This window comes from Plecotus auritus, assembly GCF_963455305.1.
Source record: "Plecotus auritus genome assembly, chromosome: 8".
NCBI classification, from domain to species: Eukaryota; Metazoa; Chordata; class Mammalia; order Chiroptera; family Vespertilionidae; genus Plecotus; species Plecotus auritus.
The window spans coordinates 137,345,559-137,366,828 of record NC_137782.1 but is presented as its reverse complement, the minus strand read 5'-3'; the positions used below and the strand labels follow the sequence as shown (position 1 = coordinate 137,366,828).

The window sequence follows — 21,270 nt, the reverse complement described above, 5'->3', positions numbered from 1 at the left end:
AGCACTTGCCAATTTGTAATTGGCGGCCAATAGGCTGAGAAACTTAGCAGAAAGTAGTGTTTGAGAAGTTAAGAAACTGCAGAAAATTTCAGGTAGGGTCGATGGGCTGAGGGTACAAAGTTTTACATCAGGGCCTGTGGAGGAGGCTGGGCTTTCAACTAGGATTCCTGAGGGGCTACACTCTTGATATAAGTATCAAGTGGAAACAAACCAGCTCTCAGACTGAAGCTCAGGTTCAAATAAACTCAGTCCTAGAATGGTGGTGTTTAACCTTTGCCCTAACTATCTGCCAGAAGCAAAGGCAAATTCTTTCTGAAGGCAAAATAACACTATATCCAACATTCAATTTTTTAAAATTAGCAAAACAAAAACAAACTTATAGAAACAGAGACCAAATGGCCCTAACCGGTTTGGCTCAGTGGATAGAGCGTTGGCCTGTGGACTGAGAGGTCCCAGGTTCGATTCCGGTCAAGGGCATGTACCTGGGTTGTGGGCACATCACCAGTAGGAGGTGTGCAGAAGGCAGCTGATCGATGTTTCTCTCTCATCGATGTTTCTAACTTTCTATCTCTCTCCCTTCCTCTCTGTAAAAAAAAACAATAAAATATATTTTTTTAAAAAAGAGAAAGAAACAGAGACCAAATGGATGGTTGCCAGAGGGAAAGGTGACAGGAAGGTGGGTGAAAAGGGTGAAGGGGAATATAGTCAACAATATTGTGATAAGTTTGCATGGTGACAGATGATTGCTAGAATTAGTGGGGTGACCACATTGTAAGGTATAAAAATGTAGAATACTTATGTTGTACACCTGAAACTACTATAACTGAAATACAATATTTTATGCCCAAAATACTTAGAAATAAACAAATAAATACATTAAAAAAGAGGAAAGAAATAAGACCAAATGACCTTAAACAACAACAAAAAGACCTTCAAAAATACATTAATCAAGAGAAAAAAAATTATAGGAGGCTTCCATTCTAAGATGGTGGCATAGGAAGACCCTGAACTCACCTCCTTCTGAAAACACATTTAATTTATACTTACTGACAGAGCAGTTCCCCCTGAAGAAGAACTGAGGGTTGACTGAACAGCTTCTGCACAACAAACAAAAGGGAGACCACACAGAAACATCTTCCTGCCACTTCCAGATGTGGGACTTGCCCCCTGGGACTCCCCTCAGCTCGAACCCTCCTTAGTTACAACTCCCACCCAGGTGTGGCTTGTCGCTAGGACTTCCTGAAGACCACACGGTCTTCAGCTACATCCGGAGGCTTACCTCTGGAAATTCCTATAGCTCGCACCTGATCTATCTTCAGCTTCAGGTCCCAGTGTGGCTTGCCACAGGGACTACCCAAGGCCTGAGCCCACTCCAGCTATAACTCCAACTGGCCTGTCAAGGTGCATGAATTTGTGCACTGGGCCCCCAGTCTGTCATAAATGAAAAACCAGAAAAAAAAAAAAAAAAAACAGAAAAAGAACAAAATGAAACAGAGACAAGCAATCAGATAAAAAGTGCAAAACAATGGGTATGAGGATGCTCAATGATCTCAGAGAAAACTTCAACAAAGAGATAAGAAATATAAAAAAGGAGATAGAAAACAAAAAAGAACCAATCAGAAATGAAGACTACATTATATGGAATCAATAGCAGATTAGATGAAACAGTGGATCCAATCAGCAATTTGGAAAACAAAGTAGTGGTTAACACCCAATCAGAACAGAAAAAAAAAAAAATGAGGAAATGAGGATAGTCTAAGGCAGGCGTCCTCAAACTATGGCCCGCGGGCCACACGCGGCCCGCCGAGGACATTTATCCGGCCTGCCGGGGTGCCGCTGCCTGTCCTGCTTAGCAGCCGACTCGTCCCGGGCCCACAGTGCGCATAGGAATTTGTTCATAGTTTTTTTTTTTAAACTATAGTCCGGCCCTCCAATGGTCTGAGGGACAGTGAACTGGCCCCCTGTTTAAAAAGTTTGAGGACCCCTGGTCTAAGGGACCTTTGGGACAATATCAAGCATATCAACATTTGCACCATGAAAGAGGAGAGGGAAAAGGAAGAAAGGATAGAGAAAGGGACAGAAAACCTATTTAAAGAAATAATGGCTGAAAACTTACCCAACCTGGTAAAGGAAACTGATATCCAGGCCCAGGAAGCATAGATAGTCCCAAACAAGATGAACCCAAAGAGGACCACACCAAGACACAGCATAATTAGAATTCCAAAAGCTAAATGAACAAGGAATTTTTTAAATTTCAAAGTTGGAAACAAACAGAAACAAACAAACTTAACTATACACCAAAAAGATAACAACTATATTAAAGAGAAGTGGAAAAGAAACAATCCAAGTAACTTTTGCTATGGTACTTTTAGTCCCTTCAGTCTGAAGATAAAGGGACCAGAAGAACTGCAAAAAAAACCCCACCTTAAATTTGATTTAATAGGCTAGTATATTTATTGTTAATAGTGGTGTGAGTATAGTAATTCTGAAACAAGTTTATGTGTATTGTAGAGTTGAGCAAAGGAGTAAACATAGATTTTGTTAGGAGCCAGGCTTTTCATGATGAGAGAAAGGAGCTATAAATATAAAATGTTGAAAGGCAAGAATAATATGAAATGGCTATTTTCCCCAGTCTGTCCACTGAAAGGACATGAGCAATGACACCTTGGTGACATTGAGCACACCTAGCTTCCAGAATTCGGGTTTTAATATCATTCCCCACTAAAAAGAACAAGGGGTCCATAGCAAAATGGCTGAGTCCAGGGCTGGGGGCTGAGAAAGTAACCTGGACCACCACCTTCTGGCAGAAGTAAGAAAATGCTCAAATAACAACAGGCATGGAAGCCAACTGAAGGAGTAGGAGTGCCCACTGACCAAATCTGGGACAAGCTGAGCATCAAAATAAGTAATGGATTATAACCCATTGTGTAAAATCAGAATCCATGGATCCATATTGACAGAAGTAAATAAATATGGGAGAAGGAACAACCCTTACAGTAAAATGTTAACTAATAAATGCAGAAGAAATGATAGAATTTAAAAATCACTATCTGGCAATCATTATAGTAATTTGATTCAGGCAGTATCCATCGGTTGTCCTATAAGGAGCAGGATATGCACATAACTTCAAATAATCTTCTACAGCAAGCATGTCAAACTCGCGGCTGGTGGGTTTAAATAAACAAGGCCTGTGGCCCACCAGCCTCGAGTTTGATATGCTTGTTCTACAGGTTATTTATTACAAAGGAGAAAATAGTAACTTTATAGTAGAGAAACTTGAGGACAAGTCCCGAACTTGGTGATTGAATTTAACATCACCAATATGGGAACAAGTCACAGTCACCTGCCACCTGATAGGATCAATGAGAAAAACAGTGTCACTTCTGAGGTATCCCTGCTACCTACGCATCGCCTGAATCTAATGAAGTATCAGATGAACCCAACTTGAGGGACATTCTACAAAATAACTGGCCCCATCACTTCAAAATGTCAAAGATGAGAGGATAAAGAATAAGACTGACCCAGATGAAGGAAGGCTAAAGAGACATGACAACTGAAATGTAGCAGGTGATCTTGGATTGGATCCTACACCTGAAAAATTCTAAATAAAGAGCACAAGTAAAACAATGGATGAAATTTGAATAAAGTCTGTGTGTTGGATTTTAAAAATTATAGTAAATATGTAATTAATAAACTATTAAAAGGGAAAATAGAATAATATAGTTGATACAGAAAAGGAAAAGATATCTAACTAGATAAAAGGACAGAATAGGAAGGACATATAGAAAAGAGGGTGGGACAAACACAATTGTACTATCATTTATGTAAGAGTTTAATTAAGTAATCCAATTAAAAGACAAAGATTGTGAGAGTTGATTAAAAATATCTAACTCTATATTGCTTTTAAGAGATCTAATAAGTATAAGGAAACATCTATATATATAAAAAGCCAGCGACCATAATGGCCATAACAACCATAACAACCAGTTGCTATGACGCCCACTGTGGCCAGCGAACCGGCCGATCAGGGGGGTGGGGCTGGCCGACCAACCTTGCGGCTCCTCCTCCCTGCCAGCCTTCCCCTGATCAGACTCTCCCTATCAAAAGCTGGCCTCCAGCCAAATGCCCCCTCCCTTCCCCTCAGCCAGCCCCACCCCCAATCAGCCTGCCCTACCATGACAGGCCCGCAGCCCCTCACCCTGGCTGTCCGCCCCTGATCGCACCCCCCCCCACCCCAATAGGGGGCGGGGCTGGGCAGCCAACTTCCTGCAGCCCCTCCCTCCAGCCGCCCCACCCCTGATCACACCCCCCACCCCAAGAGGGGGTGAGGCTGGCCAGCCAACCTCCTGCAGCCCCTCTTCCTGGCTGGCCATGCCCCTGATGGGCCCCCACCACCCTTATTGGCCCACAGCCCCTCCCCCCATCCAGCCCCACTCTAGATTGTCCCCCCCACCCCATCAGGGGCAGGGCTGGCCGGCCAACCACCCATGGCCCCTCCCCCAGGCTGCTGGCCCCCAATTGCCCCCCCCCACTCCATTCAGGGCTGGGCCAGCCCACCCACAGCCCCTCCCCATGGCTGGTCCTGCCCCCATTCAGCTCCCCAACCCCAATCGGGGGTGGGGCCCGCCAACCAATCGCCCACAGCCCCTTCCCCCAGCCGGCCCGGCCCTGATTGGGGTGGGCTGGCCAGACCCCACCTGTGCACGAATTTGTGCACTGGGCCTCTAGTGGATATATAATATAGGAAGGATGTATGAAGCATATGCAAACTGAAATAAAGCTGGTGTAGGTATACTACTCTGAAGTGAAGTAAGTTTTAAGGCAAGAGTGTTACTAGAAAATAGAAGAATATTTCATAACGATAAAGGCTCAATATATCAGGAAAATATGACAGTTCTAAATTGCATGCACCTAATTAAACAACCTAAAACAAAAAAGATAAACAGACAAGTCCACAATCACAGTGGAAAATTTTAATATACTATACTAGTCTCAGAGAAGATACAGAAATATTGAACAGTCTAACAAACTTGATTTGATATAGAACTCTGCTCCTGGCAACTGTAAACTGCAGAGTATACATTTTTTTTTCAATGTACATTGAGATTTTACCACTGACCATATAATGAGCCATAGAGGAAGTTTCAACAAATTTCCAAAAGACTGATATAATACAGAATATGTTAAGGGGTGTGTGTGTGTGTGTGTGTATGTGTGTGTGTGTGTGTGTGTGTGTTCCTAGAAAATGTTCGTTGTTTGAAATTAGAAAAGATATTTTTAAAAAACCATGGGCAAAGAAGATTTCACAACAAAAGTGTTAGAAGTATTTTAAGCTCGATAATGATAAAAACATATAAAATATTTTTAAAAAACATAAAAATTAGCCCTAACCGGTTTGGCTCAGTGGACAGAGCATTGGCCTGTGGACTGTAGGGTCCCAGGTTCGATTCCGGTCAAGGGCATGTACCTTGGTTGCAGGCACATCCCCAGTAGGGGGTGTGCAGGAGGCAGTTGATTGATGTTTCTCTCTCATGGATGTTTCTAACTCTCTCTCCCTCTCCCATCCTCTCTGTAAAAAAATCAATAAAATATATTAACAAAAACATAAAAATTATCAGAACACAGTCAAAGCTATGTATGAAAGGAAATTACACCCTTGAATGCATATGTTAGAAAATAAAGGCTGAAAAATCCATGATTTAAGCATCTATCACAAGAAGTTAGAATAGGACAACACATTTAAACAAAGTTGGAAGACTTACACTACTGGATATACTTATAAAGTTCAGTAATTAAGACAGTTTGGTACTGGTGCATCGTTACAGAGTCTAGTAGTAGACCTACACATACACATATATGGGCACCCGGTTTATGACAAAGGTGGTCCTGTAAAGCAATAAGCAAAGGACAGTCTTGTCAATAAATGGTCATATACAGGGTGGGGCAAAAGTAGATTTACAGTTATTCATTTGGAAAATAATATAATCATTAATAAATAATAATACAAAAATAAACTCTGTTTCACATACTCACAATTGTAAACCTACTTTTGCCCCACCCTGTATATGATAGAAATTAATTTTGAGCCATACCCAAAAAATTAATATAGGTGGGTCATAGGCTTAAATGTTAACATTAAAATAATAAAACTTCTAGATAATAAAAAGGAGACTATTTTCAAGAACTTGGGGTAGTAAAAGATTTTAAAAACAGGACATGAGGAGCATTAACAACACCTAGCAACTACCATTCTACTCTATTTCTATGACATCAGCTTTGTACTTTTTAAGATTACAGATATAAATGATATCATACAATATTTGTCTTTCTCTATCTAGCTTATTTCACTTATCACAATGCCCTCCAGATTCATTTATGTTGTAGCAAAAGGCAAGATTTCCTTCATTTTTATGGCTAAATAATATTCCTCTTTGTGTGTGTGTGTGTGTGTGTGTGTGTGTGTGTGTGTGTGTGAAATCCTCACCAGAGGATGTTTTAAATTGATTTTAGAGAAAGAGAGGAAGGGGAGAGAGAAATACCACACTGATGTGAGAGAGAAACATCGATTTCAGAGAGAACATTGATCAATTGCCTCCTGTATGTGCCCCAACTGGGGATTGAACCTGCAAACTTTTATATATGCCCTGTCTGGGAATCAAACCCGCAACCTTTTGGTATACCTTTTGGTATACAGGATGATGCTCCAACCAATGAGCCACCCAGCCAGGGCTATATACCTGTTTTTAATGCCAGTACAACTCATAGAATGAATATAATGTAAAGGTTAAAGTAATGATATAGACCTATATTTTTTGATATGGAAAACTATGTCACATTTTTTATTAAAAAATCAATTTATAAATGTATAGTGTATGTATATATTCACATGGGGAGGCAAAGAATGTTCATTTCTGAATAGAAATATATCAAGTGATTTTTACTTTGTTCTTTATATTTCATGATATTGTTTTCTTTTACTATAGTATTTATTCTTATAATAAAAAATTTTTATTTTCACCTAAGGGCTTGCTGAATCGTATTTATTTTGCTTACAAAATATCCTTCTTTATATTTCTATAATTCATGCCCTGTTTCAGGTTTTCATTATTTCATGCCATAGCCATGTAATAATGACAGTTGTCCTGTCTCAACAGTAATATAACACATGATATCTGTATAGTACTTCCCATTTTACAAAGAACTGTCAATACATTATCCCACTGAGACTCAAAACAACCTTATGAGTAGGCTCTGTATTATTATTATCTATTTTATATTTAAAAAAAAAAACACCCTCCAAAGTTACTAGCTTTGAAGGGAACTTCTAGCCCAAATTTCATGTATTTCCTATTATGCCTGACTGATATGGGGTAAGGATAAACCTAAACTCCTTAACATGGTCTGGACATAATAAGGAGTACAAAGAAGGATAATGTAGCTGGAAAGCAGAGGGATGAGACTGGGGAGGTCTTAGATGACATATTAAGGAGTTAGAATTTATCCCAAAGGCAATAGGAAGCTACTAAAGGATTTTAAATAGAGGAATGAAGTAATACATTATCACTTTCTTGACCAGGAGTCTGTAAAAATTTTCTGTAATGACCCAGATAGTAAATATTTTAGGATTTACAAGCCATATGGTTTCTTGCAACTACTCAACTCTGCCATTGTAGAGCAAAAGCAGTCATAAACAGTACATAAACAAGTGAGTTTGGCTGTGTTCCAATAAAACTTACCTTATATTTTTTAAGAATGTTTTTATTGATTTTTAGAGAGGGAGGGAGAGGGAGAGAGAGAAACATCAATTGGCTGCCCCCTGCACACCTCCCTACTGGGTGAATATCATATACTCTTAAGTGTCATGTAATAATATTATTTTCATATGTCTCAAACCATTCCTGGGGTGGACCTGGCTGGCAGGCCATAGTTTGCTGACACCTAGTTTAGATGATCACATAGGCTACCCTGAAAAGGGAAGAAAGAGGTGGGTCATTTCAGGCCCATTTCCTCAGGTCCAGAATGTTCATATTGACTTTTGAATATTCAAGGTCTGTTGATATCATGCTATATGTCTTTTATCTCTCTACCACTGATAGATGCTAATGCAAAAAGACTATTTGCAGATTATAGCTAATACATATTTTTGGTGACCCCTTTGTGTTCCATGTGGTGTTAATTTTAGTCTTTCAGGAAAAGATATCTTGGGAGTAGAAAATAATTTATATTAGGGATAATCCTGTTTATTTTATAAACCTTTAAATGCAAAGAGGTGATATTTCTCAGTATATAGGCTAGACCCATGGTCGGCAAACCGCGGCTCGCGAGCCACATGCGGCTCTTTGGCCCCTTGAGTGTGGCTCTTCCACAAAATACCATGGCTTGGGTGAGTCTATTTTGAAGAAGTGGAGTTAGAAGAAGTTTAAGTTTAAAAAATTTGGCTCTCAAAAGAAATTTCAATCGTTGTACTGTTGATATTTGGCTCTGTTGACTAATGAGCTTGCCGACCACTGGGCTAGACCTATAGACCTCTGGCTAGATAATAATTTAAATAGGAATAGGTGATCTATTAGAAAACATGCTTTGACAATTTCAATGTGGAGCCTCAAATGTATATAGAAGATTCATGAACCTAAATGGGAATGTTGAGGCCATAATGCTCCCTTAAGGCTCATAATGCTTAAGATATACCTTGGGCTACAAATAAGTTACATTTGAAGAGCAAGAATGCAGCTTTCTGACAATGATTGTTTACTTTTACAAATAAAAAGGAAAGTACTAGTAAACTTATTTCTCTCCTTCCCTTATTTTAGGTTCTTATCTTTTACACATAAAAATCCTTATGGGTTAGGGTTAGCCTTTCTGTAGAAAGGTTTGGACTAGAAGTTTAAAAAAACACGAAGACTTTCTTTATATTGTTACTGGTTAACCTGAGACTAAATGCTGAAACAGGTATGATTTTTTTAAAAGTTTAGAAGATGGCTTTGATGATTATGAATTGTCAAAGCAGTAGAAATTACACAACAATATAATATATTGAGAAAGTTTGCCAGACACTATACATTTAAATATTCAATCTCTTCCATTCTTATCTTGGCTAGAAAAAGATTGGGACTATAGACATAAAAAAAAAAAATATCCTACTGGGGTGAGTAGTAGCAGAGGTGAGAAGGTGCAGATAAAGAGGAAAAGTCAATGCGATCAGAAAAAAATCTAAAAAAAAAAATGCAATAAATTTCAGATACTGTGATGTCAACATGCATAGATTTTGGCGAAAATAATAAAACCTTACCTCAATATACTAATATGCCTACTCAATTTGACATAACAAAATACAGATAACAAACAAATACCAGAAGGTTCATAGTTTTGCAGTAGATTTTTTTCATGATCAGTGAAAGCACAATTTAATTGAATGATAGAAAGTTAGAATTTAAATAATAAACTCAATCCAAAGACAAGTGACCTAATGTCATCCTATATAATAAAAGCCTAATATGCAAATTGACTGAACAATGGAATGACCGGTCGCTATGATACGCACTGACCAGCAGGGGGCAGTCGCTCAACACAGGAGCTGCCTCCAGCCCGCAGGCCCCAGGCCAGCCAAGGTGGGTGCCAGCGGCCCCCCCCCCCCCAATCGTCCTGCATAAGATGACCGGGGGCAGCGGCGGTGGGAGATGGGGCGGTGAGCAGGCAGTGCCAGGCTGGCCAAGGCAGGTGCCAGCGGGGGTCCCCTCCCATCGCCCCGCTGGTCACCCCACAGATCGGCCCTGATTGCCGGCCAGGCCTAGGGACCCTACCCACGCATGAATTTTGTGCATCAGGCCTCTAGTGAATTCATATTTAACATCTAAAGCATCAAAGCTTAAACTACAAAATGTCTTCATTGTGCAGAAGATTCAGGTAAAAGAGCCTTCCAGTTTTTGCTGTTTTCAAGCTTTTGTTTTATTGTTTCTTTGACAATGAACACACTGAGAAACCAGAAAAGGAACCCCACCTTTTTTGTTCATGTGATCTCACTGTGACATTGCGGTGAAAGATCTTATAAAATAAGAACCTAATATAGAGCACAAGGATCTGTAAAAAACTAGTAGATTTTACTGTTTGTAGCTAATAAATGGGAGGACTAAAGTGTATATGAATTTATAACCTCTCTGGTCTACTTTACACTATGGTTACTTTAAAAATACAAATGAGAACATTCAGAATTTGTTACTTTGCACTAAAATCTAAGGAACAGACTGAGCACATTCAAGATGTATGGGACATGTTTTACCCTATGTCCTAGCTTCTGTAGCTGTACTTCAGAGAATGGATTAGAAAGACATTTAAGCTTATTAGATGGAAAGGTGTCATCTCCTCACATCAAGGTACATGAGGAGAAAAGTTCAAGAATTATAAATTCTTAGAAAACACAAAAAATCCATTGGGCTCTGGCAGGGAAAATGTCAACAAGTCAAAAGAGACTGGATGGCTATTGACCACTTTCATGAAGGCAAGGCTGCAAGCCAAGATGGAATAATGCTTTCCCACCATGTGTCTAAGGCACAAATGACACTAATCCTTTTTAATGGTCACAAAAGCTGACAACTTACTCAGCCTTAGAACTGAAGGCACAAAATCATCTCTGGGAATGACTCACCATAAACAGGTCTCGGGCACCAATGTCAACAGCTAACAGAAATGCCTTTTCAAATCTCTGGTACCTGTAAGGAAGAAATGTTATCTATTAGTTGCAAGGAGAGAGCCATTTGTTTAATGTATTTATGTGTTATTGTTTTTGTTCTTCTGATGGCAAAAATATTTTCAAACAGTGGAGCCTTTGTCCACTGGGGTCTTTTGTGTGTGAAATGATGTTGTGCTTAGGAGGAACTGAGGCCAGTGCCTGTGGAGGCCCTTCAGTGCCACTTTCGAGAACAAGCATAACCTGGAGTGGGTGCTGCTGAATAGAGGAAAAGATAGCTTAGGAAATATTTTTTTCATAACTTTTTACTATATTGTGCCTTGTAAAAGTATGAGAACTTGGAGACTATAGCAGGGTAAGAGTAATTAACACTTTAATTATACTTTGTGTTCCTAAGTTAAAAGTTGAGAAGTCAAATACTGCATTATAACAAGAGTCATTTGTGAGTTTTTAAAAAAATAAATCTTAGGCTGTTGTAAAATGACAATATAAGTGGTTTCTAACTAGTTTTAAAAAATAATTATTTTCTACTCTTTTTTCAATCATTCTTTTTCCCTAAAGTATAATTTTGAGAATTTTCTTTGAGTACATTTAATTTTAGGCTAAGATAAATGAGAAGAAACTGCAATTTAAATTAGTTAGCTTTATAGAAAGTTTAAGATCTTGAGGGGTAAGTATGTCATGAACACATACAGTTGACTGTTGAACAACTGGGGGGTTAGGGATGCCAACCCCCAGAGTCAAAAATCCACCTCAAACTTTGATTTCCCCAAAGCTTCATTACAGTTGGGCCTTGTTATCCATGAGAGGACTGGTTTCAGGACACCCTGCAATACCAAAATCTGCAGATGCTCCTGTGTTATATAAAATGGTGTAATGCATATAGTCAGCCCTCCACATCTGCAGATTCCCAACCATGGACAGAAAATATTGTTTTCAATCAGCAGTTTGTTAAATCCAAGGATGTAAAACCCATGGAGGACCCACTGTATTTACTGAAAAAAAAATCTGCATATAAGTGGACCCCTGTGGTTCAAAGCCATATTGTTTAAGGATCAACTCTGCACAGGGTTTTGGAAGAAAGATCTTTATTTTGCATGAAGGCTGAGATTTGCATAGGTAAAACTGTCAGTTTTTCTGACTCTAGAAATAAATTACCAAGTTCTCTGTTTTATCAGATTTAAAATAAAACATATAAGAAGTACGGAATATTAACAGATTACATAAATTTTATTAGTAAAATAGCTAAAGTAATTAAAATTCAAGCAAACAAGGCTTATTCTTATAACACACGAGCTGGTAGGTCCAGAACCATAAACACTTCAGTTTCCATGTTATGTTTGATGACTGTTATCGGTTCCTGGCCCTTTTTACTAGTATCTCCAGCATTTACCTGAATACCTTTCAACTATAGAAGATCAGAAGGCAATTGTGTTTATTTTTGTTCCTGGAAGCTCCTGGTTCCTTATAAACCAAGTGGGGGTGGGATGTAATGAGGCAGAGGATAGAGGTTGAGCAAGTTTTACTACTTTCCCATACATTCACTGCCATTTTGCATTTACTCCCATTCCAGTGAAACTTTCCTGGAAACAGTAATCATCCCTCTTCTTCTAACGATAAATTAAAGGTCACTTCTTACTGTGTGTGCTCTTGGGCCACCTCTGACCCTATAAACTTCCCCTCCTTGAAAGCCTGCCTCTCTTTCCTGCATTTGGAAGTGCTATGCTTTGTTTTCCCATTTCTTAGATTTCATCTTCTTAGTCCCCTTTCCTAGTTCATTTTTCTCTGCCTACTCCATGAGTTGGCATACTATGGTCCTCTTCTACTTATATTTACTCAATCCAGTCTCCCAGTAACATTACCCACTCCCAGGGCATGGATAATTACATCAGTGACTCACAAATCTCGAGGATCCATGTCTCTACTGAACTACAAACTCTTGTTTCCAAGCAGCTAAAATTAAACATGGCTAACATGTTCATTGATACATCAATTTGGCAACCACATGTATGACTCATTGAAATTAAGGGGGACAAGTTAGGATGTACTCTTCATTCTAGGTGAGAGGTAATGATGAACATTATGATAAAAATGAAAGAAATGGCATTGGTATCTGGCAGCACGGTTAACCAGAAGTGCCAAAAGAAGACCCCAACTAGATTGCTATAAAATATATGTTAGAATATATCATAGGACTCTAAAAAAAAAAAAAAAAAAAAGGAAATCTTCAACAAAATCCCTTGATTGAAACTAGAGTAAGGATCCCTGAGCAGAGAACAAATGGGGGTCAGGGAAGGGAAGGCGGAGCTACACTGAGGGCCAATCACTCTCAGGAAACTGGACCTTGAATAAGTTTCAAGGTTAAAGGTGCTAAGTCTGAGTCTTCTGATTAAGGCAGGAGCAAAAATTTTCCTACATTATTAGTGCCCCTAACTTTGGCAGAAACAATTTAAAAATTCATGTCTAGATTAAAGTACTTTTGATAAAAGCCCCCAGGATTACTATAAATTAAAACAAATATGAGCTCACAAAGATCATCAAATACACAAGAAAACAAGCTACCATAATGGAAAATTAGAAAGCAAACAGATTTATATATCCATTGATTTCAGATAATTGAATTATTAAAGTTAGAATATAAAATAACTCAGAATATGATATTTATACTGAAAATAAACACACAACAAGATACAATAAAAATTACCAGGTAGGTTTTTCAAAGAATAAAATAGAACTCTTACAAATGAAAATATTAATTAATGAACTTAAATAATTTGGTACAGTTGAGAGAATTAGCAAACTAAAAGATAAATAAGGAATTATAATGTTGCAGAGACAGGAGATAAAAATATAAAGAGGCTGAGCAAGATAGAGATGAAAAGGTTTAACATGTCTACTCAGGGAATTAAATTAATGGCTGAGATTATATGAATCAATAAACACAAGCAGGATAAATGGAATGAAATATGTAATTATATGTTTGTAATGGAAATGCAGAACTCCAATAATAAAAATTCTTAAAAATTGCAAAAGAGAAGACAGATCACCTACAAAGGAACTTCAAGTAGACTGACACTAGACCTCTTTATGGCAACAATGGAAGGTAGAAGACAGTAGGAAAAGATCTTCAAATTATGGAGAGAAAATAAGCATCAATTCCGTATGATGTAACTGGAATTCTCTTACAACAATGAAAGCAAAATAAAGACTTTTCCAGATATACAAAATCTGTGCACATTCAACCAATTTTCAATAATGGGACTACTAGTGAGCATGCCTCAGGAAAAAGGAAAATGACCTCAGGAAAAAAGTCTGAGAAACAACTGCTTTAAAAAAAAGGATTCAGTTAATATACAGGTAGATAAGTATGCACGGCACACAGACACACAAATGTTTTGATATTTTTTAAGATCAGAAAATATTAATTAGCAATATCATGTGACTCAGAAGAGATTAGCAATATCATGGAACCGGGACACCTGGCTTTCAAACTTGCACCCTCTACCATAGTGCTGCTCTAATGCTACTAGAAAAGAATGAACTGTGTGCTCGAGGCTTATAGGTTCTTCTTCAGATCAGATCTCTGGTTCTTGGGTTTTCTGAGTTCAAGATAAGTAATGCCATGTTGCATTCATTGAAAAGGAATGCTCAAATTGCTTCCATGTTTGGCTCCATATCAGAAAGATTAGCCAGCTCCCTGTTGGCTGCTACAGTATGTTAGGAACCCCAAATTCCATCATTTTGAACCCTACAAGTTTAGAACTCATGTTCAAAAGTTATCACAAGATACTGTCAACTACATCTTCTTTTACAGGGTTCTTACAAAATACCTCTAATGCTTGAAGTTCTGTGTTAGGAATCAAAGGGTTGGAAAAACTGTTGACATTAGTCCTTGCTCTTAGGCAACTCACAGTCTAGTAGGAGAGACAGCCATAAACAGTGATAACAACTATCACTTATTAAGTACTAAAATTTTATTTTACTATTTTAATTAATTTGAAACCCAGCTAAAATTTCCCTCTACTTTGTATTGTGCCAAATTAACTACTGGATATAACTATTTTCTACTCATATCTTTTTCTCTACTTATAGACTATTTTTAAAGATAAACTATTTCTGATTAACTTATTACAGTTCAAAATAAGATATGAAAAAATGAAAGTTTTTAATTTTTTGTTTTCAAAAATGCACGTTTTATTAGCTTTTTTCATTAATCAATAAATACTGAGTGGTAGTTAGAAGCCTCTGGAAAGAAAACTTGAAGTTGGTTCTCTCCTTTTATCCCCCATATAAAAGATATATAAACGTACACTAAGAGGACACATTTGAAGTCATTTGGCTTAGGAATAAACAGGTTCATTTTCATCCTTTGAAGGGAAAGAGTACATTTGGAAAGAGGGAGGCTCATAAAAACTGTGACTGAGTAGATCACCTGTGTGCCCTGGGGTTGCTCACTCACAGAAGTGCTCCTCTCTGTTAAACAACAGCAGGGTCTTATTTTTGAGTTGTGGGCTCTCCTAGATCACACTCAGGGAATAGGCTAGATCCCTGCCATTCTTTTTCAAAAGGCTGAAATGCAGGAATTTAATGGTAGAGGGTTCTCTTCCCTTAACACTGTGTGCTTCTGTTTTGCTCACGCTCCTTTTCTAACAGCTGTATCTGAGCTACCCCCTCTTACCAGTTCCTGGTAGGCATGGGTTTGATGCTTACATGGGAGGAGCTGCTCTGAGGTCTAGGCCTCCTCCTTTGCAGAGCCCAGTACAGGGTATGTTGAGGAGGAGGGGCTATGGTGGAATGGGTACAGCTCTACCTGCCCGCTTCATTTTGGACCTAAACTGGACTATTTATTTTATGTAGGAATTTGTGAAGGCTTTAGAAATCTCCTGGCAATTCACAGGCATTGTTGAGGCACAATAAGGCAAGTTATAAGCTTCTATGATGCTGTTTACCTACACAAATTCAAATAGCCAATCTATATACTCTTTTAGACCTTGCCTCTCTCCTGTTTCCAAGCCTGAAATTTGGTTAAATAATAAAAACTGTTTTGAAACAATGTAAAATGCTAAATCTCTTTATTTAGTTTAAAAAGATGTTGGAACAGTGTTAAATATGCAACACTCTCCTGTGCTTCCTATTTCTTTTATTTTTAAATTTAATAAGTCTTTATTGTTCAGATTATTACAATAGTTCTTCTTTTTTTCCCCCATTGCTCCCCTCCACCTGGTTCCCACCCTACCCTCTGCCCTTACCCCCGCCCACTGTCCTCATCCATAGGTGTACGATTTTTGACCAGTCTCTTCCCGCACCCCCCACACCCCTTTCCCCCTGAGAATTATCAGTCCACTCCCTTTCTATGCCCCTGATTCTATTATATTCACCAGTTTATTCTGTTCATCAGATTTTTTTATTCACTTGATTTTTAGATTCACTTGTTGGTAGGTAGGTATTTGTTGTTCATAATTTTTATCTTTACCTTTTTCTTCTTCTCCTTCTTCTTAAAGAATACCTTTCAGCATTTCATAGAATACTGGTTTGGCGGTGATGAACTCCTTAGCTTTTTCTTATCTGTGAAGCTCTTTATCTGCCCTTCAATTCTGAATGATAGCTTTGCTGGGTAGAGTAATCTTGGTTGTAGGTTCTTGCTATTCATCACTTTGAATATTTCTTGCCACTCCCATCTGGCCTGCATAGTTTCTGTTGAGAAATCAGCTGACAGTCATATGGGTGCTCCCTTGTAGGTAACTAAATGTTTTTCTCTTGCTGCTTTTAATATTCTCTCTTTGTCTTTTGCTCTTGGCATTTTAATTATGATGTGTCTTGGTGTGGTCCTCTTTGGATTCCTTTTGTTTGGGGTTCTGTGCGCTTCCTGGACTTGTAAGTCTATTTCTTTCACCAGGTGGGGGAAGTTTTCGGTCATTATTTCTTCCAATAGGTTTTCAGTATCTTGCTCTCTCTCTTCTTCTGGCACCCCCATAATTCTGATGTTGGTATGCTTGAAGTTGTCCCAGAGGCTCCGAAACTATCTTCATATTTTTGGATTCTTTTTTCTTTTTGCTTTCCTGGTTGAGTGTTTTTTGATTCTTTGTATTTCAAATCTTTGACTTGATTCTTGCGTTCCTCTAGACTGCTGTTAGGTCTCTGTATAATATTTTTTATTTCAGTCAGTGTATGTTTAATTTCTAGTTGGTTCTTTTTCATATCCTCGAGGGTCTCACTAAATTTATCGTCCTTTTCTAGAAAATTCTTGAAAAACCTTATAACCGTGGTTTTGAACTCTATATCCAGTCGTTTGCTTTCCTCCATTCCTTTCATTTGTGATGTTTCTTTGTCTCCGCATTTTGGTTGCTTCCCTGAGTTGGTAGAGTGGCTCTGTGTGCTAGGTGTCCTATAGGGCCCAGTGGCTCAGCCTCCCCAGTTACCTGAGGTGGACACTCTTGGTGCACCCCTTTGTGGGCTGTGTGCACAGTCTTGTTGTAGTTAAGCCTTGATTGTTGTTGGTATCACTGGGAGGAATTGACCTCCAGGCCAATTGGCTGTGAGGATCAGCTGTGTCTATGCTGGGAGAACTTCTGTGCTGGAGACACCCTTATGGGAGAAGACTTGCAAAAGCCTCTGTGTTCAGCTTGGATGGGGCGGAGTCTCAGGGCGGAGCAGACAGCATTAGTTTTCTGTCAGCCCTGCCCTAATAGGCCCCTGTGTCTCAGTTTCCCATGTTAATCGCTGCAAGCACCTTTGAGAGAAAGCCGCCTTCGAGTTCCACCCGCTGCCAGACAGTCCAGTTTCATCCCGGATGAGTCTGAGTCCCCAGAGTCTCGCCCGGAACTGGAGTTTAGTGCAGTCGGGAGCTTTTGTCTCCCTCCCGCTTGAGAAAGCCAGCAGTGTACTCAGTTGCCAGTCCTCTCTGTGCGCGTCTCAGTACCTCTGTCTCCTGCAGCTCCTCTGAGTCTCAGTGTGCTTTTCTCTTTCCTTCTAGCTGTAGAATTTCCACTCAGCCAGCCTTCCTGTTGTTCTGGATGATGTCCATTTTGTCTTTTAGTTGTAGTTTTGAAATTGTTGTGCAAGGCAGCAGTTTAGGTGTTTACCTAGGCCGCCATCTTGGTTTCTCCTGTGCTTCCTATTTCTTATAGATAAAAACAATATAAATTCTTCTATCCAACTTTATGGGATTACAGTAAGTTAATATATGGAAATAAATCTGCTTCAGACATTAATATGAAGCCATTTTCAATGTTTACTGCTAATACATTTTGAATAGTATTATAACTCAGTAGTAAAACAATATACAAACTAAGTAGATGTTTAGTTATATCATGAAATGAATAAATTTGAGGAGTCACAGAAAGCTATACTTGAAAATACAACAGCTGGAAGGTATAACACCATTTAATATTCTGATTTAATCTGGGCTCAAATGCAAAGAGGAAAGGAGCCTAGAACCAGTGTTTCCTGCAGTAAAGAAGGCTGTTGAGCATAGCCCCCTGCTATGGTTTGAATGCTGGTCCTCCTTTCCCCCCTCCCGCCCCCCCGTTCATACGTTTAAAACCTAATTCCCAACATTACGGAGTTAAGACCATTAGGTGGAGCCTTTGGAAAGTTATTAGGTCATGAGAGCAGAGACTGGTGAGTGGGATTAATATAAAAGAGGACTGAGAGAGCTCCCTCACCCCTTCCACCATGTGAGGACACAGAGAACCAGGAAGAGGGCCCTCACCAGAATATGACCTTGCTGGTACTTTGATCTTGGATTTTCCACCCTTCAGAACCATGAGAAATACATTTCTGCTGTTATAAACCACCCAATCTGTGGTATTTTGTTATAGCAGCCGAAACAGACTAAGACAACCTCTGTGTGCCAGACCCTTTCCCTAGCTTCCATTAAGTCTAGTGACACACACACAGGAGCTCTGGGCCTTGGAAGCTTGTGTTCTTTACAAATAAGTTGAATCTGACATGAATTTACTGATTCCTGCTATATCTACGTCCTAGTATATTAGCTCTTTTTAATGAAAATTGGTAAAGTACTTCTCTCTGCAAAAATAATTTAAAGCACTCATTTAATATTTCAGTCAGTCCTGCTCCTATTTTCCATGGTTTTTAAAAATTATCATTCACAATTTTTATTTGTGGACTACTTTACAGATGTAAAAATTTTCCCAGTAATTGCTTTATTGGATACAGTACTCCTGAGATATGAAAGGCAGATGACTTCACTTCCCATTTTACAAATAAGAGCTTGTCAAAGATCTCTTAGTGTATGGTAAAAGTCATATTCCTTAAATTCCACATATAAGTGAAATCCTACGGTGCTTGTCTTTCTCTCACTGGCTTATTTCACTTAGCATAATACTTTCCAGGTCCACCCATGCTGTCACCAAGGGTAAAATTTTCTTTCTTTTATTGGTAGAGTAGTATTCCATTATGTGAATCTACCACAGCTTTTTTATCTACTCATCTACTGATGGATACTTGAGCTGCTTCCAGTGTGTGGGATTTAATGAACAAACTGAACTACCAAGCAAAATAAAGAGAGACTCATAGATTAGAGAGCAGGAAGACAGCTCTGGGGGTAGTGGGGTTGTGGGTGTTGGGGGATGGTAGAGGGATTGGGCAACAAAGAAAATAAAAAGAGAGAGAGAACTCATGGGCATGGACAACAGTGTGGTAATTTCCGGGGTGGAGAGGATGCGTGGGTGGAGGAAGAAGAGGGCATAGAGGGGATAAATGGTGATTGGGGCTGTGGGGAAAGTCACATTCCTTTACTCCAATTAACTTCTGTTTGTTTGCTTGTTTTTTTTTTTGTTTTTTTAAAATATATTTTATTGATTTTTTATAGAGAGGAAGGGAGAGGGATAGAGAGCTAGAAACATCGATGAGAGAGAAACATCGATCAGCTGCCTCCTGCACACCTCCCACTGGAGATGTGCCCGCAACCAAGGTACATGCCCTTGACCGGAATCGAACCCGGGACCCTTCAGTCCGCAGGCCGACGCTCTATCCACTGAGCCAAACCGGTTTCGGCAATTGCTTGTTTGTTTTTAATCCTCACCCAAGGATATTTTTCCATAGATTTTTAGAGAGAGTGGAAGAGAGAGGAAAAGACAGAGAGAAACATCTTTATGAGAGAAACACATCAATTGGTTGCCTCCTGGATGAGCTCTGACCAGGAATCGTACCCAGGACCCTTTGGTCCACAGGTCGATGCCCACTGAGCCAAACCAGCTAGGGCTACTCCAATTAACTTTCAACTCCACCACAAACAGTTAGTTTAGATACAATGCAAGTTAAATTCATCACTTTGTAGATTATAACTCATTTAAAAAACCCCAGAAACTTCTACATGGTCTACCTCAGTCTCTTAGAGACACTTTCCAGACCCTGTGAAAAGCCCTTGTTCCGACTAGCTTTAACATACTAGTATTCCTCATCTTCTTCCTTGGAGTTTCTGTATCTCTTATCCCCTTTCTTTATTCTGCCCATTATTTCTCTCTCTCCTCTGCCTCCTTTTCCCCCTTCTCCCTCCCTTCTACATTTATATCTCAATACTATCTCCCCAATGTTTGAATCTTAGCACATCTTTCTGGCTCCTGCATCTACATTTAAACATCAACAGTGCCATCAAATGATATTGCAGTATTTCTCTCATGCTTACAAAATAAAAATTTTCATTTCCAAAGCACATCCACAAACTTTAAGAAAAGTATATTTTCAAACAATCCAATCAGAAAATAGACAAATGACATGAAGAGATTATTTCACCAGAGCATACAGATGGAAAATAAACACATGAAAAGATCCTCAACATCACTGGCCATTAGAAAATGCAAATAAAATCACAATGAAATATCAGTACACATCTATTATAACAGCTAAAATTAAAAATAGTGACAATGCTGGCAAGGATGAGGAGAAACTGGATCTTTCATACATTGCTGATGGGAATGCAAAATGACACAACCACTATAAAAATAGTATAGCAGCTTATATAGTACCAAACTCACACTACCTAGCACATGACTTAGCAAGCACGCTACTGGGCATTTATCAGAGAGAAGTAAAAACTCGTATCTACATGAAAACCTGCACATGAATGTTCATAGAAGCTTTATATGTAATAGCCACATCCAAAGAACCAAAATGCCTCTTGTTAAAATTCATAATTTTTAAAATTGTACTTATAGAATAATGCTTATTTGTAGACTCAGATTGGCAGCCTTATGTTGCCTCCTGCATGAGCTCTGACCAGGAATCCTACCCCTGATTCGTGCACCGTTGGGATCCCTCCGCCTGGCCCGCACCCTCTCACAATCCAGGACCCCTCAGGGGATGTCAGACTGCCGGTTTCAGCCCAATCCCCAAAGACCAGACTGAGGGACCCCACCAGTGCACGAATCATGCACCTGACCTCTGGTATGCATATAAAATCTTTGGTTAACCTCTTCCCACCCTCCCCCCTCCTCCCTTCCCTCTGAGATTCATTAGTCTGTTCCATGTTTCCATGCCTGTGCATTGAGCATCTGCCCCCTGGTGGTCATTATGTGTCATAGCTACCGCCCAGTCACTTCGGTTTTTATATATATAGACTAGAG

The 21,270-nt window shown here is 39.1% G+C and overlaps 1 protein-coding gene across 4 annotated transcripts in view; it reads right to left on the bottom strand.

Moving 5' to 3' along the window:
* WDPCP (WD repeat containing planar cell polarity effector) overlaps positions 1 to 21,270 on the bottom strand; it is a 281,383-nt gene that overhangs the window by 105,361 nt on the left and 154,752 nt on the right. For all 4 annotated transcript variants that reach the window (XM_080686004.1, XM_080686006.1, XM_080686007.1 and 1 more), the window contains exon 13: positions 10,643 to 10,706. In XM_080686004.1, the coding sequence (XP_080542130.1) occupies positions 10,643 to 10,706 (64 nt within the window). The remainder of the gene's footprint in view (positions 1 to 10,642; positions 10,707 to 21,270) is intronic.